General features: G+C 41.0%; 1 protein-coding gene across 2 annotated transcripts in view; it reads right to left on the reverse strand.

The window, feature by feature from the left end:
- SPTLC2 (serine palmitoyltransferase long chain base subunit 2) overlaps positions 1 to 25021 on the reverse strand; it is a 101027-nt gene that overhangs the window by 32880 nt on the left and 43126 nt on the right. The window contains exons 5-9 of one of the 2 annotated variants that reach the window (XM_510095.9): positions 21570 to 21694; positions 13584 to 13677; positions 8237 to 8342; positions 6500 to 6719; positions 3295 to 3421 (exon numbers count right to left, since the gene is read on the reverse strand). In XM_510095.9, coding sequence (XP_510095.4) covers positions 3295 to 3421; positions 6500 to 6719; positions 8237 to 8342; positions 13584 to 13677; positions 21570 to 21694 — 672 coding nt within the window. The remainder of the gene's footprint in view (positions 1 to 3294; positions 3422 to 6499; positions 6720 to 8236; positions 8343 to 13583; positions 13678 to 21569; positions 21695 to 25021) is intronic. The other variant, XM_063793817.1, reaches the window with a different exon arrangement.

Raw genomic sequence — 25021 nt, forward strand, 5'->3', positions numbered from 1 at the left:
GGGAAAGGAGTGCTCACAAAGTCGTGTGGAAACTGGATCTCACCTTCCCTTGCATGCTGCAGCTTTTCTGAAGGCTCTGTACTCTCACCAAAGAGCAACATTTCTTCACACAAAAAGATGAAAACATTTAACAATAAGCAACCACATATACATGTTTAAGCCTTACTTTCAATACCAGGTGCTTAATGTACTCCGGAATCCAACAATAACAAAGTTTTAATGATAAACATAATATATTCACTGACATAGTTTGGATGTTTGTCCATCTCAGGATGGAATGTGATCCCCAATGACGGAGGTGGGGCCTGGTGGGAGGTGTGTGGATCATGGGGAGGATCCTCGTGAATGGCTTGCTGCCATCCTTGGGTAATGAGTGAGTTCTCGCTCTGAGTTCTCCCAAGATCTGGTTGTTTAAAAAAGCATGGTACTTCTCCTTATTTTTGAGACTGCATCTCAAAAAAAAAAAAAAAAAACAGCCACAAATTCTTTGACATGCCTCCATTGGGGAGGTGGAATCTAGTTCCCCACCCCTTCAATCCGGGATGGCCTAGTGACCTGTTTGTTAACAACAGGTCAGAAAAGGTCATGGGGTTTCCGCCAGGTTCTTTAGAATGCTTGCTCTCTGAAGCATCCTTTCTGGGTACCCAGTCATGATGTCATGAGGAGCCTAAGCCACATTGAAAAGATACATGCATGAAGGTGCTCTGGTCAACAGCCTCAGCTGAGCCTGGCTCCAAGTCACTCCAGCCCAGGTGACATGTGAGTGGAAAAGCCTCCAGATGATCCCAACCACCAACCATCTCAGTCTTTCCAGACACTTGAGTCTTCCAGGCCAGCCCCAGACAACAGAGCAAAGACAAGTCATCCCTGCTGTGCCCTGACCGAATTCTTGACCTGTGGCATCTGTGAGCATAATCAGATGGCTGTTGTGTCACACCACTAAGCTTTGGGGGTGGCTAGAGGCAAAAACTAGAAAACTTGTGCTGATCCAAAGTCTATATATAATTACCATGTTTCATTTTCTCACTACTAGCACAGCCCAGATTTCATCATTTAGTACAGATAAGTCATTTATCTGGGGGTAATGTGTCACACAGATCCATGTTCTGGAACAGGGCAAATAAATTATCCAATGTTAACTTTGATAGCTCTTAGCCATTTCTTAGTCACCTAAACCTGTGTGCTGAATCAGTAAGGTAAGTGTGCCTATGTGAAGTACCTAGAGAAATGCTAGCTGTATGTATACATATGTGTGTATATATGTCTGTCTCTCAGATTCACACACAGTTTCCACTAACACCACATCAGAAGGAGAGGAGATATAGCTGTTATTAACAGGGAGCTATTCACAGGCTCCACTATGTGTTTGCAACATTAATAAAACAACTTCTTCAAGGAATTAATTCACAAAACTGAAAATGATCACATTTCACTATTTCCAAAAATCTCTCATTAGAGATAACAAGGATCTAGCACAGATCAGAAAAAATGTTAAGGTAAAATTCTGATTTAAGAAAACAGTCGACTGGGCGCGGTGGCTTACGCCTGTAATCCCAGCATTTTGGGAAGTCAAGGCAGGCAGGTCACCTGAGGTCGGGAGTTCGAGACCAGCCTGACCAACACGGAGAAACCCGGTCTCTACTAAACATACAAAATTAGCCGGGCGTGGTGGCGCATGCCTGTAATCCCAGCTACTTGGGAAGGCTGAGGCAGGAGAATCACTTGAACCTGGGAGGCAGAGATTGTGGTGAGCCGATCATGCCATTGCACTCCAGCCTGAGCAACAAGAGCAAAACTCCATCTCAAAAGAAAGAAAAGGAAAGGAAAAGAAAAGAAAACAGTCAGCTGGGTGTGGTGGCTCACACCTGTAGTTCCAGCACGTTGGAAGGCCAAGGCAGGCAGACTGCTTGAGCCCAGGGGTTCAAGACCAACCTGGGCAACATGGTGAAACCCCATCTCTACAAAAAATACAAAAAAAATGGCCAGGTGTGGTGGCAGACTCCTGTGGTCCCAGCTACTTGGGAGGCTGAAACAGGAGAATCATGTGAACCTGGGAAGCAGAGGTTGCTGTGAGCTGAGATCGCACCACTACACTCCAGCCCGGGAGACAGAGCAAGACTCTGTCTCAAAAACAAAAACCAGAAAAAAAAAGAAAGAAAGAAAACAGTCTTAAACCAACCAAAATCAGATGTGCCACTTTATTCGATGCAAGCCAAATCAATCTTACAATAAAGTATTACATAACTGCAGAGTGGAGAGCTCATGGCTGATAATGTGAAATCTTTTACAAATGCCAAACTGACTCTACAAGCATTAAAAAAGCAACAACTGGGCCGGGCGTGGTGGCTCACGCCTGTAATTCCAGCACTTTGGGAGCCCGAGGAGGGCGGATCACGAGGTCAGGAGATCGAGACCATCCTGGCTAATGCGGTGAAATCCCGTCTCTATTAAAAATACAAAAAAATTAGCCGGGCGTGGTGGCGGGCGCCTGTAGTCCCAGCTACTCGGGAGGTTGAGGCAGAATGGTGTGAACCCTGCAGTGAGCCAAGATCGCACCACTGCACTCCAGCCTGGGTGACAGAGTGAGACTCCGTCTCAAAAAAAAAAAAAAAGCAACAAGTGAAATTATTGTCTCATACATGCAATGAAAATATTTTTTAAAGTAAAGACAGACACCCAGTTGCTCCCCTTTTAGTACCACTGTTCTGCAGTCAATACTGCCCTCTGGTGTTGCAGAATAAAAGTCAAATGTCAGAAAGTGAACACTGAACTTTACTGTTCACAGTAGTATGTTTAAATCAAGGCATCTAGTTGGGACTACAAATCCCATCAAAGACAAAATAAACTGATTCAGGATGTCATTTATTATCTACCGTATATGAAAGTAGAAACTCTTTAAAAAGGCATTAAATCAGGAATACTAATTTATGAAAACAGCAGCTCTTAACTATGCTGTTAATGAAACATCACTAACAGTGAATTATACCTTCACATAAAATTATGTAATTCAAGAAAAACCTCGAAGGTATATTACCTCTGAGTTAAGAGGGTATGTAGGATAGTAAGAGTAAAGCCTCCCATCTATAAACAAGAAAATTCCATAGAAAGTGAGCCAGGGTCGTTCTCATGGCATATGTATCAAACACACTAAAAAAGTGTCCATGGAAACCACACACCAGCCAGCTCTGCCTATTAGTAAACCTGACTATTTATTTTAGGAAAAAAGCTCAAGAAAAACAGCACGTTTGGCTGCTAGGTGGACTTATGCAATGTTTCAAGAAAAGAAAGACTTACCAAGGCTGGTGCCATCCTGCCCCATGATGCACTTCATGGAGGTGATGATCTGCTCCACTACAGGAGGTGACAATGACGTGGCATACACTGCACTATGAGAATGTGTTCGCAGGTAGTCTATCAGCTCCTGGGGAGTTCACAGAGGCAGATAAGTAGAGACAATTCTTGCATTCACTGGCAATGTCAGTCCTTTCCTTCTAAGTTCTAGAGGACTCCTCACTTCAATGGCACTGGAATAGGGACACTAATCTGAGATACAAGGTCAACCAACATGGTCGAAGCATACCGCTGGCAACAACTGGGTCAGAAACATGGCAAAGTTCTTAGGTTTGGTTTTGTTTTTTAAACATGGAACAACATAAGAGAAAAACTAGTTTTAAAACAACCCCTCTAAATTTGGAGAATGTATCATTTAAAGTTAGAAATATGGCCGTGCATGGTGGCTCATGCCTGTAATCCCAGCAGTTTGGGAGGCCAAGGTGGGTGGATCTACTGAGGTCAGGAGTTCAAGACTGGCCTGACCAACATGGTGAAACCCCATCTCTACTAAAAATACAAAAATCAGCTGTGCGTGGAGGCGGGCACCTATAATCCCAGCTACTTGGGAGGCTGAGGCAGGAGAATCGCTTGAACCTAGGAGACGGAGGTTGCAGTGAGCTGAGATTGCGCCATTGCACTCCAGCCTAGGGGACAGAGTGAGACTCTGTCTTAAAAAAAAAAAAAAAAAAAAAAAGTTAAAAATAAATGAACACGGCTGAATTAAACAAGGTGTTTGGATTGCTTTTTAGATATAATGATTTAATTCCAAGTATCACAGAAAATGTCATCTGCAGCTCTGTGTGCCTGTAAAGCCCATCCTTCTACCCCTAAATAACAGTTCTCTAACATCAACTTTAAGAGCATTAGAACTTCCTCCAGATATGCAGAAATGTATAAAATGATATAAATGTGAAATAGAAATTTACAAGGTATTTTATTAAAATGCCAATGACATCTCACTGAATAAAGTAAAACTCTGTCATTTACAAGGATTTCAAAAAAACTTAATTGTATATCCCTATTCTCTGATATCTTTTAATTTCACCAAATCTTTAAAATGCACACACAAGAAGCTTATGTACCAGAACAAATTAGGGGGACACAAATGTGGCTATGAAACAGTTTTATCTCAAAAATATTAAAAATTGTACTAAAAAAACCAAAAGCACAAATATATTGTACTTTAATGATCTCCCAGAGTATTATTTTTCTATCCTTTGGTTCACAGCCACAAAGCTTACTAAAAAACAACTCTCCAAAGTGAGCCTGGTCCCATTAACAAAAAGGTAATATTTGAGATAAAAATCTATCAAACCTGGCCAGGTGCAGTGGCTCACACCTGTAATCCTAGCACTTTGGGAGGCCGAGGCGGGCAGATCACGAGGTCAAGAGATCGAGACCATCCTGGCCAACACGGTGAAACCCTGTCTCTCCTAAAAATACAAAAAATTAGCTGGGCATGGTGGCACGTGCCTGTAGTCCCAGCTACTTGGGAGGCTGAGGCAGGAGAATCGCTTGATCCCAGGAGGCGGAGGTTGCAGTGAGCCAAGATTGTGCCACTGAACTCCAGCCTGGCAATGGAGTAAGGCTTGGTCTCAAAAAAAAAAAAAAAAAAAAAAATCTATCAAAGCTGATTAAAAGTCACTGAAAATGAGTTCTCTCTAAAAGGCAATCAAGTATTAAAAGAATGACCTTTTTTTCTGTGATAGGGTCTTGCTCTGTTGCCCAGGCTGCAATGCAGTGGTGTAATCACGGCTCACTGCATCCTTGATCTCCCAGGCTCAAGCAATCCTCTCATCTCAGCCTCCCCCATAGTTGGGACTACAGGCATGTGCCACCACACCCAGCTAATTTTTTTACTTTTTTGTAGAGATGAAGTCTCACTATGTTGCCCAGCTGGTATTGAACTCCTGGGCTCAAGTAATCCTCCCACTTCAGCCTCTCAAAGTGCTGGGATTACAGGTGTGAGCTACTGTGCCCAGCATAACCATTCTTTAATACTCCGAATATTGAGTGGTGAAGCAAAATTAAGAACATTTATGAGCACCTCCTCTGTGCCATATACAAATACCTGACATACATTATTTTTTCCCTAACATTGCAATCAACGTTTAAAAATAACAGCTTCATTGTGATATAAGCCACATACACAGAATTCACCGTTTTAAAGCACAATTCAGTGGTTTTTAGTATATCCAGAGTTGTGCCACTTTTACCACTAATTTTAGAACATTTCCATAACCCTGAAAGGAAACCTCATACCCATTAGCATTCACTTTCCATTTCCCTGTCCCCTCCGCCTCCGGCAACTACTAATCTACTTTCTGTTTCTATGCTTATTCTAGGTATCACATATTTTAAAACATGCAATATGTGACTTTTTGTGACTTTTTTCACTTACCATAATGTTTTTAAGGTGCACCCACGTTGTAGCATGGACATATATTACTTTTTAAACCCTTACTACAATCTTACAAGCTGGGCATATTTATCTCCATTTTACTGACAAGGAAACTGGGAGGTTAAATGTTTTCCCTGAGGTCTAACAAAGTAAGCCGAGAAATATTCAGACCCAGGCCTCTGTCTTTATGGTTCACCATTTCGACCACACCACAGATTCTTACCTGCATCAAAATTCACCGTATGATTTTTTTCTGACTACAAAGACCCAGAAAAGGCAACTTCATAGTTAAAAAATTGAAAAATACAATGCTTTGTAGTACCCCACAGCTGGCACAACTTTTTTGCTTCCTGTCTCCATGTTCACTCATGATATATTTGTGTCCAAGGGCAAGGTGACCTGCTATTCCCATGGGCTCCCATGACAACCCCACTGTTTTTGAAACTGCGAGCACAATGCAAACCCAACAGAAGGCTGGGGCGGGCAGGGAGCACCACTGTGTGTTCTTTCACACAAGAGGGTATTCTATATCTCAGATCAGCATGTAGCTTAGAAAGAAGCTCAAATAAGAAAACAACAAACAATGAACAGAACCAGCCTTTAGTTCAGTGAGGAGACATTAGAGTCACTCACTGGTATTATGAGCCTAAACCAGAGGCAAATTTGCAGACATCCCAGTTCAGGGACCCATCTGCTAGGCCTGAGGTACCAAATCTAATTGCCAGTGACTTTATCTCTAATCGCTCATTCTCATGGCTCGTTTACCTTCTTGCCTCCAATATATCCTCCAGAAGCACCAAAACTCTTTGTGAACGTTCCCATCATAACATCCACATCCTCGGGATCCAGGCCAAAGTACTCCACCACACCCCGGCCTGTGGGGCCCAGGGCGCCAATGCTGTGAGCCTCATCCAGATACAAGTATGCCTTGTATTTCTTCTTGAGGGCAATCACTTCAGGAAGACGAACAATAGATCCCTCCATGCTGGCAAAACATGAAAAAATATATATATACACATATACACTGAGACTTTTTCAATCAAAATTGGGAGTTTGGCACTTCATTATTATTGAGTTTACTGCTTCTTGTTTTTTTCTTGGGACAGAGTTTTGCTCCATTGTCCAGGCTGGAGTGCAGTGGCATAATCTCGGCTTACTACAATCCCTGACTCCTGGGTTCAAGCGATTCTTGTGCCTCAGCCTCCCAAGTAGCTGGGACTAGAGGTGCCCGCCACCACCACGCCCAGATAATGTTTGTATTTTTAGTAGAGATAGGGTTTCCTCATGTTTCCCAGGCTAGTCTCGAACTCCTGGCCTCAAGTGATACACCCGCCTTGGCCTCCCACAGTTCTGGGGTTACAGGAATAAGCCACCCTGCCCGGCTGAGTTTATTGGGTTTTAAATGGTCTGACAACTGTATCTGTGGCTTAAACTGACAAAGGTAGATGAAGCCATGGCAAGGCAAAAGACTAGGGGAAAGAAAACTGGACTTTTAAAACAAGCACTGGCTGGGTGCGGTGGCTCACACCTGTAATCCCAGCACTTTGGTGGGCTGAGGTAGGCGGATCACTTGAGGTCAGGAGTTCGAGACCAGCCCGGCCAACACAGTGAAACCCCGTCTCTACTAAAAATACAAAAATTAGCTGGGCTTGGTGGCACACACCTGTAATCCCAGCTACTTGGGAGGCTAAGGCAGGAGAACCGGGAGGCGGAGGTTGCAGTGAGCCGACATCGCGCCACTGCACTCCAGCCTGGGTGACACAGCGAGATTCCGTCTTAAAAAAAAAGCCACCCAAACCACCAAAAAACAAAAAACAAGCACCAAACACAAGCAATCTTAATTCACAACAAAAATAATTAAGGTCACAGCAGATTCTTCTAAAGCTTGTAATTACAGGCAACATGAGACTTTGCATCACATTGCACAGGCAATTAAAATGACACAAAAGAACAAAAAAAATTAGGTGGTAAAAATACGTGTAAAAGCTGTAAAGGTTAACCAAAATAAAATATTTCTTTTTAATTTTTTTTTATTTTTTACAGAGACAGGCTCTCACTATGTTGCCCAAGCTGGTCTCAAATTCCTGGCCTCGAGCGACCTCCCACTTTGGCCTCCCAAAGTGTTGGGATTACAGGCGTGAGCTACTGCACTCAGCCTAAAATAAAATATTTATTAAAATTAAATGGTGTGTAATTTGTTTTGACATATGAAAATATATATTCCAATTCTTGCCCCTACATATAGGTTCCCTCTACAAACTAGAAAAATAAAAGACCCAAATAGGGGATTTGGTGACCATGTAGTATTATGGAAAGAATAACGAAGAACTAGACAAAAAGACTTCTGTTCTAATGCTGACTCTGTTTCCAGGTATTTTAGCGACTTATAAACACTGTCTCCTTAGTTTCCAGAGGGGGATAGACTAATGTTCCCTTCAGTTAAAAAATTCTATGACTTCATGGGGCCAAGTCACAAAGGTAAGAATAATAAAGCAGGATTACCTATATATTCCTTCCACAAGGATGAGAATTTTCTTCCAGGGCCTTCGTGTCCGAGGCTGACCATAAACAATGGCATCTTTCAATAGCTTCTCTAGGCTTTGCATATCTACAGAGCACAAAAAAGAACAGTTATACCGCATCTTCCTCTTTCCTAACTTTATTCTGGAAATGCAGAGATATATTTCTCATTCAGAAACCATGCCTCAGATAGCAAAGGACATAATTAGAGTTGGGCAGAAAAAAGCAGGGCAAAATAGGTGAATTATTGCCACCTTGAATTGAAATCCAAAATGTAACAAATGTTCAAACCATCGAAACTTGACTAAAGGACGGTGGTGGCTGACTCAGTTCATTAGCTTCCTTATAAAATGACCAGTGTCTCATGTTAAATACCCTGCCATTAAGTTAGCTTCTGTGTGTTTATCGAAAAATACAGAATCAAACTGTATCTCTAATCCCAGTGAGTCATTCGGAAATAAATGCGTAAAAAAGACAGAGCGAGAGAGTGTGAATAAACCATCACAGACACATACTCCTCCTAAAAAAACAAATGCAAGGCGTAAAAAAACTTCACAGTGCGTGCTCCATTTCCTTTCACCCAGGACGTACTCAATAAATGCTTGTTAAAGAGTTCTATTTTGGTACTGGGTTAAAAATACACCCGTCTGGGGCATGTATAAGTCTGTGTGTTAAGCAAGCCCGACAATCAGTTGAAATTGTTCCATGTTTGACTTCATCAGTTGTCCATAAACAACCAAGTTCTTGTGGCTCTGTTGGTTCTTATGGTGGTTAATGGGCCTGGAAACAACTTGGCTGCTACTGCCATTAATGATGATCATAATTTCCTTGTTAAAGACAAATGCTTTGAAGACCATTGTTGCCACACTACAGATTTCATACTTAAAATACCTGCCCTGAAATGAAGTCCTTAAAAAAAACTCCCCCAAATTTAAGCAACATTAAGTCTGGGGAATACTTAATAGGGGTGGGAGACATCCTATCATAAAATCTTTTTTTTTTTTTGAGATGGAGTCTCCCTCTGTCATCCAAGCTGGAGTGCAATGGTGTGATCTCTCCTCACTGAGGCCTCCACCTCCAAGGTTCAAGCAATTCTCCTGCCTCAGCCTCCCAAGTAGCTGGGATTACCGGCACCCGCCATCACGCCAGGCTAATTTTGTACTTTTGTAGAGATGGGGTTTCACCATGTTGGCCAGGCTTGTCTTGAACTTCTGACCTCAGGTGATCCGCCTGCCTCGGCCTCCCAAAGTGCTGGGATTACAGGCGTGAGCCACCACGCCTGGCCCTATCATAAAATCTGATTTTGTATTCTGTATTGCTTGTAACTGGAGGAAGGAGTTATAAAAGTACATGATTTTGCTCTTTGCAGAAAACAATTTTGACAGAAAAAGAGATAAGGTAATAAAAACACAGAACACAAACACAAATAAGATAGTCTAAGGTTGTGATTGTGCTTACACATTCAGTAATTTCTAAGAAAAAAATCTGCATACGACCTAATCAAGATTCAGGAGATGTTCCCTACAGAAGTAAATTACGTCCTGACTCAAAGCCTCCAGTTTTTTTTTTTTTTTTTGAGACAGAGTCTTGCTCTGTCGCCAAGGCAGGAGTGCAGTGGCGTGATCTCTGCTCACTGAAACCTCGGCCTCCTGGATTCAAGTGATTCTCCAGCCTCAGCCTCCTGAGTAGCTGGGATTACAGGTGCATGCCACCACATCCAGCTAATTTTTGTATTTTTAGTAGAGGTGGGGTTTCACCATTTTGGCCAGGCTGGTCTTGAACTCCTGACCTCAGGTGATCTGCCCGCCTTGGCCTCCCCAAGTCCTGCAAAGCCTCCAGTTCTTAGGCAGAGAGCAATGTATGGCGATCAGCTGAAGACAAGTAAAAACACAGGAATTATTTTAGTTTTCTCTGTTTATATATAGAAGGAGGAGAAAAATAATACTGGTCAAAATTTTAGATAAAAGAAGCATCAGCCAGGTGTGGTGGCTCACGCCTGTAATCTCAGCACTTTGGGAGACTGAGGCGGGTGGATCGCTTAAGGTCAGGAGTTCGAGACCAGACTGACCAACATGGCAAAACCCTGTCTCTACTAAAAATACAAAAAAAATTAGCCGGCTGTGGTGGTGGGCACCTGTAATTCCAGCTACTTGGGAGGCTGAGACATGAGAATCACTTAAACCCAGGAGGCGGAGGTTGCAGTGAGCCAAGATCACGCCACTGCCCTCCAGCCTGGGTGACAGAGCAAGACTGTTTCAAAAAAAAGAAATACCTATAGCAGAATGCTTAACCATATTATCTACTTAGAAAAAAAAATTCAACCTCTCCAATGTTATGCCCCCAAATTCCACATAAATTTAAATAAAAAATATATTGCAAAACTCTCAGAAGAAAACATGAAAGAATAATATTATGATCTGAGAATGAGGAGGGTATTGTGTAAAATCCGAAAGTCGTAAAACAGTAAGTGTGGCAACAAAAACATTTTCATGAGTCTGTACAGGAAGACACTGAAAACAAAGTCAATAATATAAAAATAGTGCAGTCTGGGCATGGTGAATCACTCCTGTAATCCCAGCATTTTGGGAGGCTGAGACAGGAGGATCGTTTCAGCCTAAGAGTTCAAGACCAACCTGGGCAACACAGCGAGACTTTGTCTCTATAAAAAATAAAAAACACTAGTCCGGCATGGTGGTGCATGCCTACAGTCCTAGCTACTCAGGAGACTGAGGCAGGAGAATCATTTGAACCTAGGAGGTCAAGGCTGTGGTGAGTTGTGGTTCTGCTACTTCACTCCAGCCTGGGTGATGCAGCAAGACCCTGTCTCAAAAAAATAATAATAAAATAATGCAACATAAAGGAAAAGATAATTAATATAAAGGGCTCTTACAATCAGTAAAAAATAGAAACAATTTGAAAATGGCCAATTTATAAAGAAATACAAACACATTAGCTTACAAGTAGAGTTTAAAAAACAGTAAAAATGCAAAAAGTTGTTCTATATCTAATAAGCAATGAAATAAAAACTAACATATTATTTCCTCATTAGATTTGGAAAGATTTAAAATGATTCACCATAGCCTATGTTGGCCAGTGTGTAGGAACAGTCAATCTCATGTTGTTGAGGAAAAATTCATACAAGATGCAAGCATGTGTATGTTCATTGTAGCACTATTCACAACAGCAAAGACATAGGATCAATCTAAATGTCCATCAACAGTAGACTGGATTAAAAAAATGTGGGCCAGGTGTGGTGGCTTATGCCTATAATCCCAGTACTGGGAGGCCAAGGTGGGTGGATTGCTTGAACCCAGGAGTTCAAGACCAGCCTGGGCAACATGGTGAAACCCCATCTTTACAAAAAATACAAAAAGAAAACACAAAAAACAAAAAACAAAAAACTTGGCCAGGCGTGGTGGAACACATCTGTAGTCCCAGCTACTAGGGTGGCTAAGATGGGAGGATTGGTTGAGCTGGGGAGGTAGAGGTTGCAGTGAGCTGAGTTCATGCCAGTGCATGCCAGCCTGGGAGACAGAGCAAGACTCTGTCTCAAAAATAAAAATAAAAATAAAAAAATATATATATATGTACATATACACCATGGAATACTATGTAGCCGTAAGAAAGAATGAGATCATGTCCTTTGCAGCAACATGGATGCAGCTAGAAGCCATTACCCTAAGCAAACTAACACAGGAACAGAAAACCAAATACCACATATTCTCACTTGTAAGTGGGAGCTAAACACTGAGTACAAACAGACACGACTAAGGGAACAACAGACACTGGGGTCTACTTGAGAGTGAGGCAGGGGAGGTTGAGGAGGGTAAGGTTCGAAAAACTACCTATCAGGTACTATGCTGATTACCTGGGTGACGAAATAATCTGTACACAAACCCCCGAGACATGCAATTTACCTATATAACAAACCTGTACACGTACCCCTGAACCTAAAATAAAAGTGAAAAAAAAAAGTTCATATAATGCTTAGAGGCAATTTGGAAAAGTATTAAAAATGTATACTCTTTTAACCATGCATTCTGAGACTGCTAGAAATTTATCCTAAGGCACTAACCAGATGATGGTACAAAACTGTAACTGTAGTGCTGTTCCCAGTAGAAAAATTTAGAAACAGCCCCGATGTCCAATTGAGGGGGCAATTAAATGAGGGCACACCCAGGCACTAACTGCCACACTGGTATTTAAGAATGAGGTAGAGTTACATGTAATGACAAACAACAATCACCGTGTATTGTAAAAAGAGGCCAGGCATGATGGCTCACACCTGTAATCCCAGCACTTTGGGAGGCCAAGGCGGGAGGATCAACTGAAGTCGGGGGTTCAAGACCAGTCTGGCCAACACAGTGAAACTCTGTCCCTACTAAAAATACTAAAAATTAGTCAGGTGTGGTGGCGCGCTCCTGTAATCCCAGCTACTCGGGAGGCTGAGGCAGGAGAATCGCTTGAACTTGGGAGGCAGAGGTTGCAGTGAGCCAAGATTGAGCCACTGCACTCCAGCCTGGGTGACAGAGCGAGACTCTAGCCTCAAAAAAAAAAAAGAAAATAACAGGTTACATAGTGATATTTAATAAGATCTGATTTCTCACTGTAAAACATTTTAGACAAGACAAAAACAAAAACAAAAACAAAAATGATGTTATCATCTATGATCCTTCCATCCACGGGTACACACCTAACATTTTGGTATACACTCTTCCAAACTTTTGTCTGTGCCTGTACACATTTTGGGAAAAGATGCTATTAACATACAGTTTGGTCACCTTTTCTGCCTATGTGTGTGTTTTAACTATGAAAGTTACGCATTTTTATTCTAAATAATCATTTTAATAATACACAAAGATATTTCCACTGAGGGAGGAAAGGTCTGGCTCAGGGCCACCCTCCTCTGTGCTCCCACAGCATCTATTCATAGCTGTACTTCAGCACCTGTCCACTATATTGTAAGGACTGGCTTATCTATTAAGTCTCTTCATTAACCAGTCAGAGATCTTGATTTATTCACTTAAATACCGTTAGTCTTATGGCAAGATACACTATAGTCATCGAGTAAATGTATTTGAGTAAGGGATCTGTAAACAAGGAAATGGGATGGAAAACTTCATGGTCAAATAAAAGGATAGTATTATATTTGTACAAGAGGCTTCCATCAACCTCTAATTTTAAAAGACTGGACCGGAAGAACATTTTAAATGTTGCTACTTTGTCTTCATTTATACTTTCAAGTGCTAATATAACTAATGTTAACTTCCACCATGGATCGAAAGAATAGCAAAACCAAGGCCAGCAGTGAATTCTTCAGCAAACTCACTGTTGTGTTTGAAGATTCTAATGGTTGCTCCTGACAGTCTGGCTCCCAGAACCAGTGATGCATGGTTCAGTTCATCACTCAGAATCAGGCAACCCTGCAACATCACAGGAACAGAAAGGTAAGAAGCTGGAGGGGAAAGGGTTAGTTACACAAATCACAAAATGCCACAAACACTAATAGTTGTATCTTATTAAGGAAATCGTGCACAACAGCACAGTAATCAATTTTAAGAAGAGGAAAAAGGTGTACACAATCATTTGTTTTTTGTAAAGACACCTTAAAAGTAGATGCAAAATTCTAGCCTTTTAATTTAATATCTTCAGTCCCATGACTGATGTAAATATTCAGATATATGGCAACAGGTCTTTATTTGTATCTAAAACATGACACATCCGTCTCTAAAACGTTTTGGTTTCTTTACGTGAGAGAATTCCATGTAGTTTTAGTATAATGTTCTGTTTATCTGTGGGAAATGGCAGCTGATGGGGTCATGTCTGTGGAAATGGTGCATTCTCTCACTACTACTCATATCCAGAGTCCAAGGAAGATCCTACTTATTAACTTTTTCCCCACATAGCATGGACTGTAGGCTTCAGTTTTGTCTTAAAAATCCCCAAACAAGCTTTGCTTTAACACACAAACATCAGTTTCTGCTAAGGCAACTAAGAAAAGGTTGAAGATCTCGGTTTGGTTTTTTTTTTTCACTGCAGTTCTTACTCTTCCATCTCTCAGGGGCTTCAACCTGTCAGATCTCAACTCAGAAAAAGGTTTTTCTCTGTCAAAAATAGCCTCAAAATATCCAATTAGATGAAAAGGGTGCAGAAAGTATATAGCATGCTCCTGCGAGAATAAAAAGAAGAGAGAAGATACAAAGACACACAGTCATCCCTCAGTCTACAGGAGGACTTGGTTCCAGAACTGCCTCACCCTCACATTTATCCAAATCCATCCATGCTCATGTCCTGCAGTTGGCCCTGTGGGACCTGCAGGCCCTCCATATACTTGGGTTTTGTGTTCCATGAATACTATATTGTGTGTATGTGTGTGTGTGAGATGGAGTCTTGCTCTTGTTGCTGGAGTGCAGTGGTGCGATCTTGGTTCACTTGCAACCTCTGCCTCCCAGATTCAAGCGATTCTCCGGCCTCAGCGTCCCAACTAGCTGGGATTACAGAAGCCCACCAAGAGGCCCAGCTAATATTTGTATTTTTAGTAGAGATGGGGTTTCACCATGTTGGCCAGGCTGGTCTTGAACTCCTGACCTCAGGTGATCCACCCGCCTCAGCGTCCCAAAGTGCCAAGATTACAGGTGTGAGACACTGTGCCTGGCTGAAAACTGTATTTCTGCTCTATATTTGGTTGAAAAAAATCCACGTGTAAGTGGACCTGCATGGTTCAAACCATGTTGTTCAAGGGTCAACTATATATATACACGCTTATTTATTACAGAATATTCTTAAAGAATACTTAAGAAACTTGTAACAGTAGTTGTGTTTGAAATTTTTATTATGCACATAGTATTTATTAAGATAAAAAAGCTACCTGGTTAAAAATGTATAGATTAAAAATGAAGTGGCCAGGCATGGTGGCTCATGCCTGTAATCCTGGCAATTTGGGAGGCCAAGGTGGGTGGATCACTTGAGGTCAGGAGTTCGAGACCAGCCTGGCCAACATGGCAAAACCCCATCTCTACTAAAAAGAAAACACAAAAAAATTAGCTGGGCGTGGTGGCAGGCGCCTGAAATCTCCGCTACACAAAAGGCTGAGGCAGTGAGGCAGTGAGGCAGTGAGCCGAAATTGTGCTGCTGCACTCCAGCCTGGGCAACAGAGGGAGACTCTGTCTGGGGAAAAAAAAAAAAAAAAGGAGGAGGAGGAAGAGGAGGAAGAGGAGGAAAAGGAGGAAGAGGAGAAGGAGGAGAAGGAGAAGAAGGAAAAGGAGAAGACTAGAGCCGGCAGTATCAACAGACTCCTGGCTTTCAAATCTTTATGCATGCATACACACACACACACACACACACACACACGTGTGTGTACGCATGAGTTCGCATATATACATACATTTTCTAGCTCTAGTCACTGAGAGGTGAGAAGCAGTGACACTCCTTCAGCAATAAACACACCTAGTTCCCAGACCTTGGTTTCTAAATATCATTCTCCAAAAAAAAGAACCAGCGCTTCTTGGAGAACTGGTTAATTCCAAAACTGGGACAGGGAAAATATAAGATGATCCTGGAGCATTTTATCATGCCAGAAAGTATAAGAATGCTTTTAAAAAAAAAAAGTTATTATATATTCAAAGGACACAGGTACCCACCTGAAGCAGCTCCCAATGGCCAAAACTAAAACTCGAGCAACAAAAAAGAAGCAATTGTGTTGAATTATAAGCCAAATAATAAAAATATTCACAAACCCACAACGATAGAAATAAATAAGGGAGAAGCAAGAACTCTTCCTTACACAAAAATTCTAATTAGTAAGTATAGAAAGAATGAGAAAAATAGAAAAATCACCATTAGAACACCAAGGTAAGCCGGGTGTGGTGGCTCACGCCTGTAATCCCAGCACTTTGGGAGGCTGAGGTGGCTGGATCACCTGAGGTCAGGAGTTTGAGACCAGCCTGGCCAACGTGGTGAAACCCCATCTCTACTAAAAAATACAAAAATTTAGCCGGGCATGGTGGTGGGTGCCTGTAATCCCAGCTACTCAGGAGGCTAAGGCAGGAGAATTGCTTGAACCCAGGAGGCGGAGGCTGCAATGAGCCGAGATGGCGCCATTGCACTCCAGCCTGGGCAACAAGAGCAAAACTCCATCTCAAAAAAAAAAAAAAAAAGAACACCAAGGTAATAACTGCCACAGGCAAGATCAGAGATGCATACTAAAGTTAGTGGGTGAAAGTTTAATCCAAAATGCTATATACAGTCCCAAAGTATCTCTGCCACAATATATGGTGATTACAAAGGGAAAAGCAGTAACTTGGTAGTAGAAAATCCCTGCTGACACCTGAGCCAAGTGATTAAGATTTACATCATCAGTAATATGTATCGAAACCACATAGTCTCTCGCATGATTCACTGAGAATGGTATCACTTCTTTGGTAGCTTTCTCAATAACGCACGGACTCAATCAAACCATAACAACACAACAGACAGACCCAAATTGGAGACATTCTACAAAATAAGGGACCAGTACCCTTCAGAAGTATTAAGGTCATGAAAGACAAAGAAAAACAGGAACTATCCCAGATTGGAGGAGACTGAGGAGCTACAACAGCTAAAGACAATGTGGATCCTCACCTGGATCCTGAAGCGGAAAAAGGACATTAGTGAAAAACTGGTGAAAACCAAATACGTCCTGTACTTTAGTTATAGTATTGTGTCACAGTTAATTTCTTAGCTGTAAGAAACAGTTCCACTGTTATGCAAGATGTTAACATAAAGGGAAGCTGAATGAATGGTATACAGGAACTCTCTGTACTCTTTTGTAACTCTTTTTGTAAGTCTAAATTAAAGTTTCAAAAAAGTGTTAAAATTGAAAAAGCGAAACTGAGGGAGAAAATAGAAGTCAGATTTCTCTTCAGCAAGTCAAATTCTTTACTTACCACTCTTGGCATTCAACTCTATCTTAAAAAGAACCCTCCCTTCCCTTCCCCTCCACACAAAATTTTATTTTCTCCTCTTTCCAGCTAAATATTTTTCTGGCAAACCTGCAAAAGCATTATGTTCTTTTTTTCTGGCAAAAAGGAACTCTTTTTAGACAGCCTTTTTTAGACAGCCTTATTCACCATTTCAATGTATCAATCTGTCTTTTTCCCTTAGAACTTATTCTGAAGCTTTATTAAATCTTTGGTTCAAAAATAAAAGATATTCATACTAGCAGTTAACATCTAAGCGCTTAATGTTTCAGGTATGTTAAAAGATTTAAAAGCATTATTACTTTTAATCCTCACAATAATTCTATGTAGTAGACACTATTATCACTCCCACTTTACATATGAGGAAACTCTTGTTCAGGAGTTTAGAATCTTGCTCAAGGTCACAAGCACAGTAACAAAATAATAATAGCAATACTAATTATTGCCCAGGCTGGAGTGCACTGGCGCAATCTCGGCTCAGTGCAAGCTCTGCCTCCCGGGTTCACGCCATTCTCCTGCCTCAGCCTCCCGAGTAGCTGGGACCACAGGCGCCTGTCACTACGCCTAACTAATTTTTTGTATTTTTAGTAGAGACGGGGTTTCACCGTGTTAGTCAGGATGGTCTCGATCTCCTGACCTCGTGATCCACCCGCCTCGGCCTCCCAAAGTCTTGGGATTACAGGCGTGAGCCACTGCGCCCGGCCACAAAATAATTATTAAATAAGACAAGTGTCTGCTTCCAGAACCTATGCTCTTAATCAATATACTGCCCCACCCTGCCATCAAACTGAGCAATTAACCACCTCACATGGAAATTCAGTATCAGATTCAAAGGATCATTAAAACTGGGTAAGTTACTGTCTTTAACAGATTAAACAATATTTAATAATATTTCAATTATAGTTTGATTTGGAATATAAATCTTTCTTTTTTTGAGACGGAGTCTCGCTCTGTCCCCCAGGCTGGAGTGCAGTGGCCCGATCTCGGCTCACTGCAAGCTCCGCCTCCCGGGTTCACGCCATTCTCCTGCCTCAGCCTCCGGAGTAGCTGGGACTACAGGCACCCGCCACCACACCCAGCTAATTTTTTGTATTTTTAGTAGAGATGGGGTTTCATCCTGTTAGCCAGGATGGTCTCGATCTCCGCCCGTCTCGGCCTCCCAAAGTGCTGGGATTACAGGCGTGAGCCACCGCGCCCGGCCCTGGAATATAAATCCTTATGGTTGTATCTTCCAGGTCTGTGTAGAAAACGTCTAATTCTAGATAATCCTCTGATAGAGCTTGTAAGCATACAGAGAGAAGAGCAAGATGAGATTCTCTAATCCTCCAGTGTTAAAAATTCTAACAAGAATCTCAGGCTTGTACTTCAAAATGCAGGACAGCAACATATTATAACGTGAAGTCAAAGAACCATACATTTATGTCTTACAAGGAATTTTGTGTATTTTATTTAAGTTGTTGGGTATTTTGGCATGAAGTTGTTCTTAATACTCCCTTATTATCCTTTAATGTCCATAGGACGTGTAGTGATGCACCCTCTCTCATTCCTGTTACTGGTAATATGCATCTTATCTCGTCTTATCCTGACCATTCGGGCCAGAGATTTATCAACTATATTCATTTGCTCAAAGAATCAGCTTCGGTTTCACTAATTTCCCTATTGTCCATTTTCTAATTCATTAATTTTTGCACTTATCATCATTATATTCTTCCTTTTGCTTAGTTTGGGTTTAATTTGTTCTTCTTTTTCTAATTTTTTAAGCTACAAGCTTTACTTTTTTTTTTTTTTGAGACGGAGTCTGGCTGCTTTACTTTTTTTCTAATACAGGTTGAATATTCCTTATTCAAAATGCTTGGGACCAGATGTGTTTCAGAGTTCAGATTTTTATGGATTTTGGATTATTTGCATTATATTTACTGGTTTAGCACCCCTAAGCATTTTCTTTGAGCTGTCATGATGACACTCAAAATATTTACGAGTTTGAAACATTTTAGATTTCAGATTTGGGGATTAGGAATGCTCAACCTGTATAAATGTTTAATGCTATACATTTCCATCTGAGCATTGCTTTAGCTTCATCCAACAAACTGTAATAGGTTACATTTCCATTTAGTTCAAAATATGTTTATTTTCCCCTGTTTTTTCTTCTTTGGCCCATGGGTTATTTAGAAATACGTTGTTTAATTTTCAAATATTCAAAGGTTTTCCAGATATCTTTGTGTTATCAATTTCTAATTTAAATTCCACTGTGATCACAGAACATACTTTGAATAATTTTAATACTTTCAAATTTACCAAAACTGGCTTAATGGCCTAGAATATGGTCTTTGGTAGTAAATGTTTTGCTGTTGTTGAGTGAAGTGTTTCATGACTCTCAATTAGGTCAACTGGTTGACAGTGTTTTCCAAACATTCTATATCATTACTGATTTTCTGTTTCATTCTTCTGTTAATTAAGAGAGAGGGGTTAGGGCAGAGCACAGTGGCTCACGCCTGTAATCCCAGCACTTTGGGAGGCCGAGGCAGGCAGATCATGACGTCAGGAGATCAAGACCATCTTGGCTAACACGGTGAAACCCCATCTGTACTAAAAATACAAAATATTAGCCAGGTGTTGTAGTGGGTGCCTGTAGTCCCAGCTACTCAAGAGGCTGAGGCAGGAGAATGGCGTGAACCCGGGAGGCAGAGCTTGCAGTGAGCCGAAATCACACCACTGCACTCCAGCCTGGGCAACAGAGCGAGACTCTGTCTCAAAAAAAAAAAAAAAAGAGAGAGAGAGGGGTTAATGTCTCTAATTACAATTTTCTATTTGTCTACTTCTTTTAGTTTCATCAATTTCTGCTTCACGTACTTTGAAGCTCTGTTAATAACCCATTTATGCCAGAGGTTACAATTTTTTGAATTGCAAAATCAGACCCTGGCGATGACCTTGAGCAGTAGGATATAAATAACTCCCACATGCTTAGCGTTCCAATAATGGAACATTAGGCATAAATGGGATAAGCACCTACACATTTAAAATTATAACCTCTTGATGAATTAATTCCTTAATCATTACACAATGTTCCTCTTTATCACCAGAAATATTTCTTGCTCGGAAATCTTTGTTTATATTAATACAGGCACTTCACATTTCTTCTGATTATTATTTGCACGCTGTATTTTTTTCTATCCTTTTCCTTTTAACCTCTGTGTCTTCATATTTAAAATAGGTTGCTATTTTATATTAGGAAACCTACTTAATTTTATCCGACAATCTTTGTCTTCTCATTGGAATGTACAAACCATTTATATTTAATGTTTATCAACACAGGTGGGTTTAAATCTCCTATCTTGCTGTTTGTTTTCTATTTGTCCCATTTGTACCTTACAGACCCATACACTGCATAACTAAAAAGGACTTTAGAGTTAATCTAGCTCAACCACCTCATTTTACAAAAGAAACTTGGAGGATCAGAAAGATTATTTGACATGCTCACAGTCACACAGCTAAGTGTGACCATATAAACAACCAAAAAACAAAAACTCAATTCTCCTGCTTGAGTTAATCCACCACGTTTTCAACATACCATTCCTAGGTGTCATGTTAAACATGAGAATAAATAACCTCAAGGGGCCTTTCAGGATGAGAGTACCAATCTGCTGAAATATAATTTACATTTACATACAGATTGTGCCCTCTCACACACGCTACCCACTTGGGGATATATATATATATTATATATATAATATGTAATATGTAATATATATAGTATGTAACATACATATATGTAATACATATAATATGTAACATACATATATGTTATATATATAATATACAATATAATATTTTATATATATATATATATATAAACACAGGCTGGTCTCAAACTCCTGACTTCAGGTGATCCACCTGCCTCAGCCTCCCAAAGCACTGGGATTACAGGTGTGAGCCACCACGCCCGGCCACAAATTGTTTTTAATTTAAAAAATAAAATCAAATTGAGACGAGGCCTCACTATGTTGCCCAGGCTGGCCAACATGGTGAAACCCCGCCTCTGCTAAAAATACAAAAAATTAGCCAGGCGTGGTGGCACACAGCTGTAGTCCCAGCTACTTGGGAGGCTGAGGCAGGAGAATCGCTTGAATCCAAGAGACAGAGGCTGCAGTGAGCTGAGATGGTGCCACTGCACTCCAGCCTGGGCGAAAGAACAAGACTCCATCTCAAAAAAAAAAAGAAAAACAATTTGTGGTAGAAATATCTTTGGCTAAACTATGTTTAGCCTAAAGTTTACAACAGCTTTTAGCTCACTCTGACTGCTTTTCAAAACAAAAGAAGATATACATGAGGGAGTTTTCATAAATGACAGAGTATCTTACTTTGCCAACAAGAGCAGGAATGTTCATTGAATTCGTTGCAAATCCCATGCCATACGCCATAGCAGCTTCTACTCCTAAGAACCTTGCTACAAGCTCCTCTAGTTCTTCATGCTTGTCCAGGTTTCCTGTGTGAAGTTAATAAAGTCAGTATCACAAAATCCTGAATTTAAGAATTACTCATCACTTTATTAAAAGAAATCATAGTGTATGTGTTGTGTCCTTTTCAGACTAAGATCTATGAAGGAGTCAATATTATGAAGAGTAATATTCTTCATAATATTGTGAAGAGTAATATGTGCTCATAAAGAACACAATAGCTGAATAAAATCTGATTCAGCACCTGCAGTGGAATTTCCCCAAAGGGGGCTGCCAAAAATTTCACCCATTCCTGTTTGTGCATACTAGTTCCAGGTCTAGGCCTTAGGAGGCCTAGCAAAATCTGCTTTTACACTTTTAAAGTCAGCTGCTATGTAAAACAATCTAACTGGCCTGTTGCAAAAACAGAACATGGGCGGGGGGATGGGAACTGAGGGATAAGAGACTATGGAAGGAGGAGAAAAAGACGTAAGGAGAGGGGGAGACAGAGAGAAAGAGAAACAGAGATGCCCAGCCAGCCCTTAGCCCTTCCTGCCACCCAGCTGAGGTGTCAAACGTGAGTTAAGACATCTTGGATACCCTGTACACAGTCATAATTGCCTATCCAATACCACATGGAGCTAAGATAACATCAGGCCCTCCCTAAATTGCAGAATCATGAGCAAATAAATCTGTTGCTGTTTTAAACCACTAAGTTTTGAGATGGTTTGTTATACAGCAAGAGATAGGTAAAAACGTTTCTTCCTGGCAGGGTGCAGTGGCTCACGCCTGTAATTCCAGCACTTTGGGAGGCCGAGGAGGGCAGATCACCTAAGGTCAGGAGTTTGAGACCAGCCTGGCAACATGGCGAAACCTTGTCTCTACTCAAAATACAAAAATTAGCCAGGCATGGTGGCGTGTGCCTGTAATCCCAGCTACCTGGGGGCTGAGGCAGGAGAATCGCTTGAACCTGGGAGGCAGAGGTTGCAGTGAGCTGAGATCGCACCACTGCACTCCAGCCTAGGCAACAGAGCAAGACTCTGACTCAAAAAAAAAAAAAAAAAAGTTTCTTCTCTCACTGTGAACTGACTGGTAAATTTGTACTGCAATTTTATATTGGTACTCAACTCTTTAAGGACTAAATGACATTACAGAGAGAAAAGATGCGGGAAAGAAGAATGCTTAACTTGGATGCCATGTGTCCTTAAGGCTTGCTTAATCAAAGCCCTTAGGAACTCTCTGGGCTAAATACTTCTAAATAGCAATAATAATTTGCCCTATCTACCTCATGACATTGTTGTGAGGATCAAAAGAGATAATACGTTTGAGCTTTTCTTCTTTTTTTGAGAGAGACAGTCTCGCACTGTCGCCCAGGCTGGAGTGCAGTGGCGCGATCTCAGCTCACTGCAACCTCCACCTCCTGGGTTCAAGCAATTCTCCTGCCTCAGCCTCCCAAGTAGCCGGGATTACAGGTGCGGACCACCACGCCTGACTATTTTGTATTTTTAGTAGAGACAGGGTTTCACCATGCTGGCCAGGCTGGTCTCAAACTCCTGACCTCAAGAGATCCACCCACCTTGGCCTCCCAAAGTGTTGGGATTACAGGCGTGAGCCACCGCATCCAGCTGAGCACTTTATAAAATATCAAATGCCATAAAGGCATAATGTATCCTTACTATATGTCGTCACTGCACAATGCTCCTTTAACCACAGGATTAGATCACAAGGCTTGTCATTTCTGGAGTGCCAGTTAGAAACTCTGTTTTAAAGGCAGGGGGAAATAAAAATGTTCTACTCCCATCTTCCTCTTGAAAATCATCACAAAACAACTGGATAACCAAGAAATAAAAGCTAAAAGCTCAATTTTTTATTAATTAGTGGATATCTGTAATTCTGAACACAATTAATGAAAATGGAAAATATACAGAAGGATGATGCTACGGGTTCCATTGTGTCCCACCAAAAAAGATATTTTGACGTCCTCATTCCCAGAAGAATGTGACCTTCTTTGGAAACTGGAATTTTCCAGAGGTAATCAAATTAAAATGAGGTCATTCATTGGTTTCAACTTAAAATTAGCACCTAAAAGTAGGGTCAACCTGTCTTTTGAAGCTTTGAAACCAGGCATTGACTTGTCTCTAGCTGTGAAAGTTTTAGATGGTGTCTTCTTTCAATTTAAAGCTGTTTCATCTACATTGAAAATCTGTGATTTATTGTAGCCACCTTCATCAATTATTTTAGCTGATCTTCTGGATAACTTGCTTAAGTTATCAGCATTCACTGCTTCACCTTGCACTTTTATGTTGTAGGGATGGCTTCTTTCCTTAAGCTTCATGAATGAACTTCTGCTAGGCTTAAGCTTTTCTTCTGCAGCTTCCTTACCTCTTTCAGCCTTGACAGAATTGAAGCGATTAAGATCTTCTTCTGGATTAGATTTGGGTTTAAGGGAATGTTGTGGCTGCTTTGATCTTTTACCCAGACCACTAAAACTTTCTCTCTACCAGCAATAAAAGGCTGTTTCACTTTCTTATAATTTGTGGGTTCACTGGAGTAGCACTTTTAATTTTCTTCAAGAACTTTTTTTGCATTCACAACTTGGCTAATTGCTTGGTGTAAGAGGCCTCGCTTTTGGCCTATGTCAGCTTTTAACATGCCTTCCTCACTAAGTTTAATCTCATGGAGGTAGCGAGTAAAACAATACTGGAAGGATGTGTGTTGAGATGAGGTAGGGGGAGCGGGGGAGATGAAGAAAAGCTGGTAAATGGGTACAAATATAGAGTTAGAAGAAATAAGTTCTAATGTTTGATAGCAGAGTAGGGTGACTATAGTTAAAAACAATGTATTGTATATTTCAAATAGTTAGACGAGAGGACTTGATGATCCCAACATATAGAAATAATAAATGCTTGGGGTGACAAGTACCCTAAATACCTTGACTTGATTCTATACACATTCTATACATGTAACAACACATCACATGTACCCCACACAAATGTACAAATGTTATGTATCAATAAAAAATTTTTACAAAGATTTTAAAAATAAATAAATAAATAAAATGAGACCATTAGGGGGATGCTAATGTCTTTATAGAAAGGGGAAATTTGGACACAGAGATAGACATGCACAGAAGGAATACAGAAGACAATGCTGTTTTTTTGTTTTTCTTGAGACAGAGTCTCGCTCTGTTGCCCAGGTGGAGTGCAGTGGTGTGATCTCGGCTCACTGCAACTTCTGCCTCACAGGTTCAAGAGATTCTCGTGCCTCAGCCTCCCGAGTGGCTGGGATTACAGGCGTGCACCTTCCATCACGCCCAGCTAATGTTTGTATTTCCAGTAAAGACAGGGTTTCACCATGTTGGCTAGGCTGGTCTTGAA

Source organism: Pan troglodytes, chromosome 15 (assembly GCF_028858775.2).
Source record: "Pan troglodytes isolate AG18354 chromosome 15, NHGRI_mPanTro3-v2.0_pri, whole genome shotgun sequence".
NCBI lineage: Eukaryota > Metazoa > Chordata > Mammalia > Primates > Hominidae > Pan > Pan troglodytes.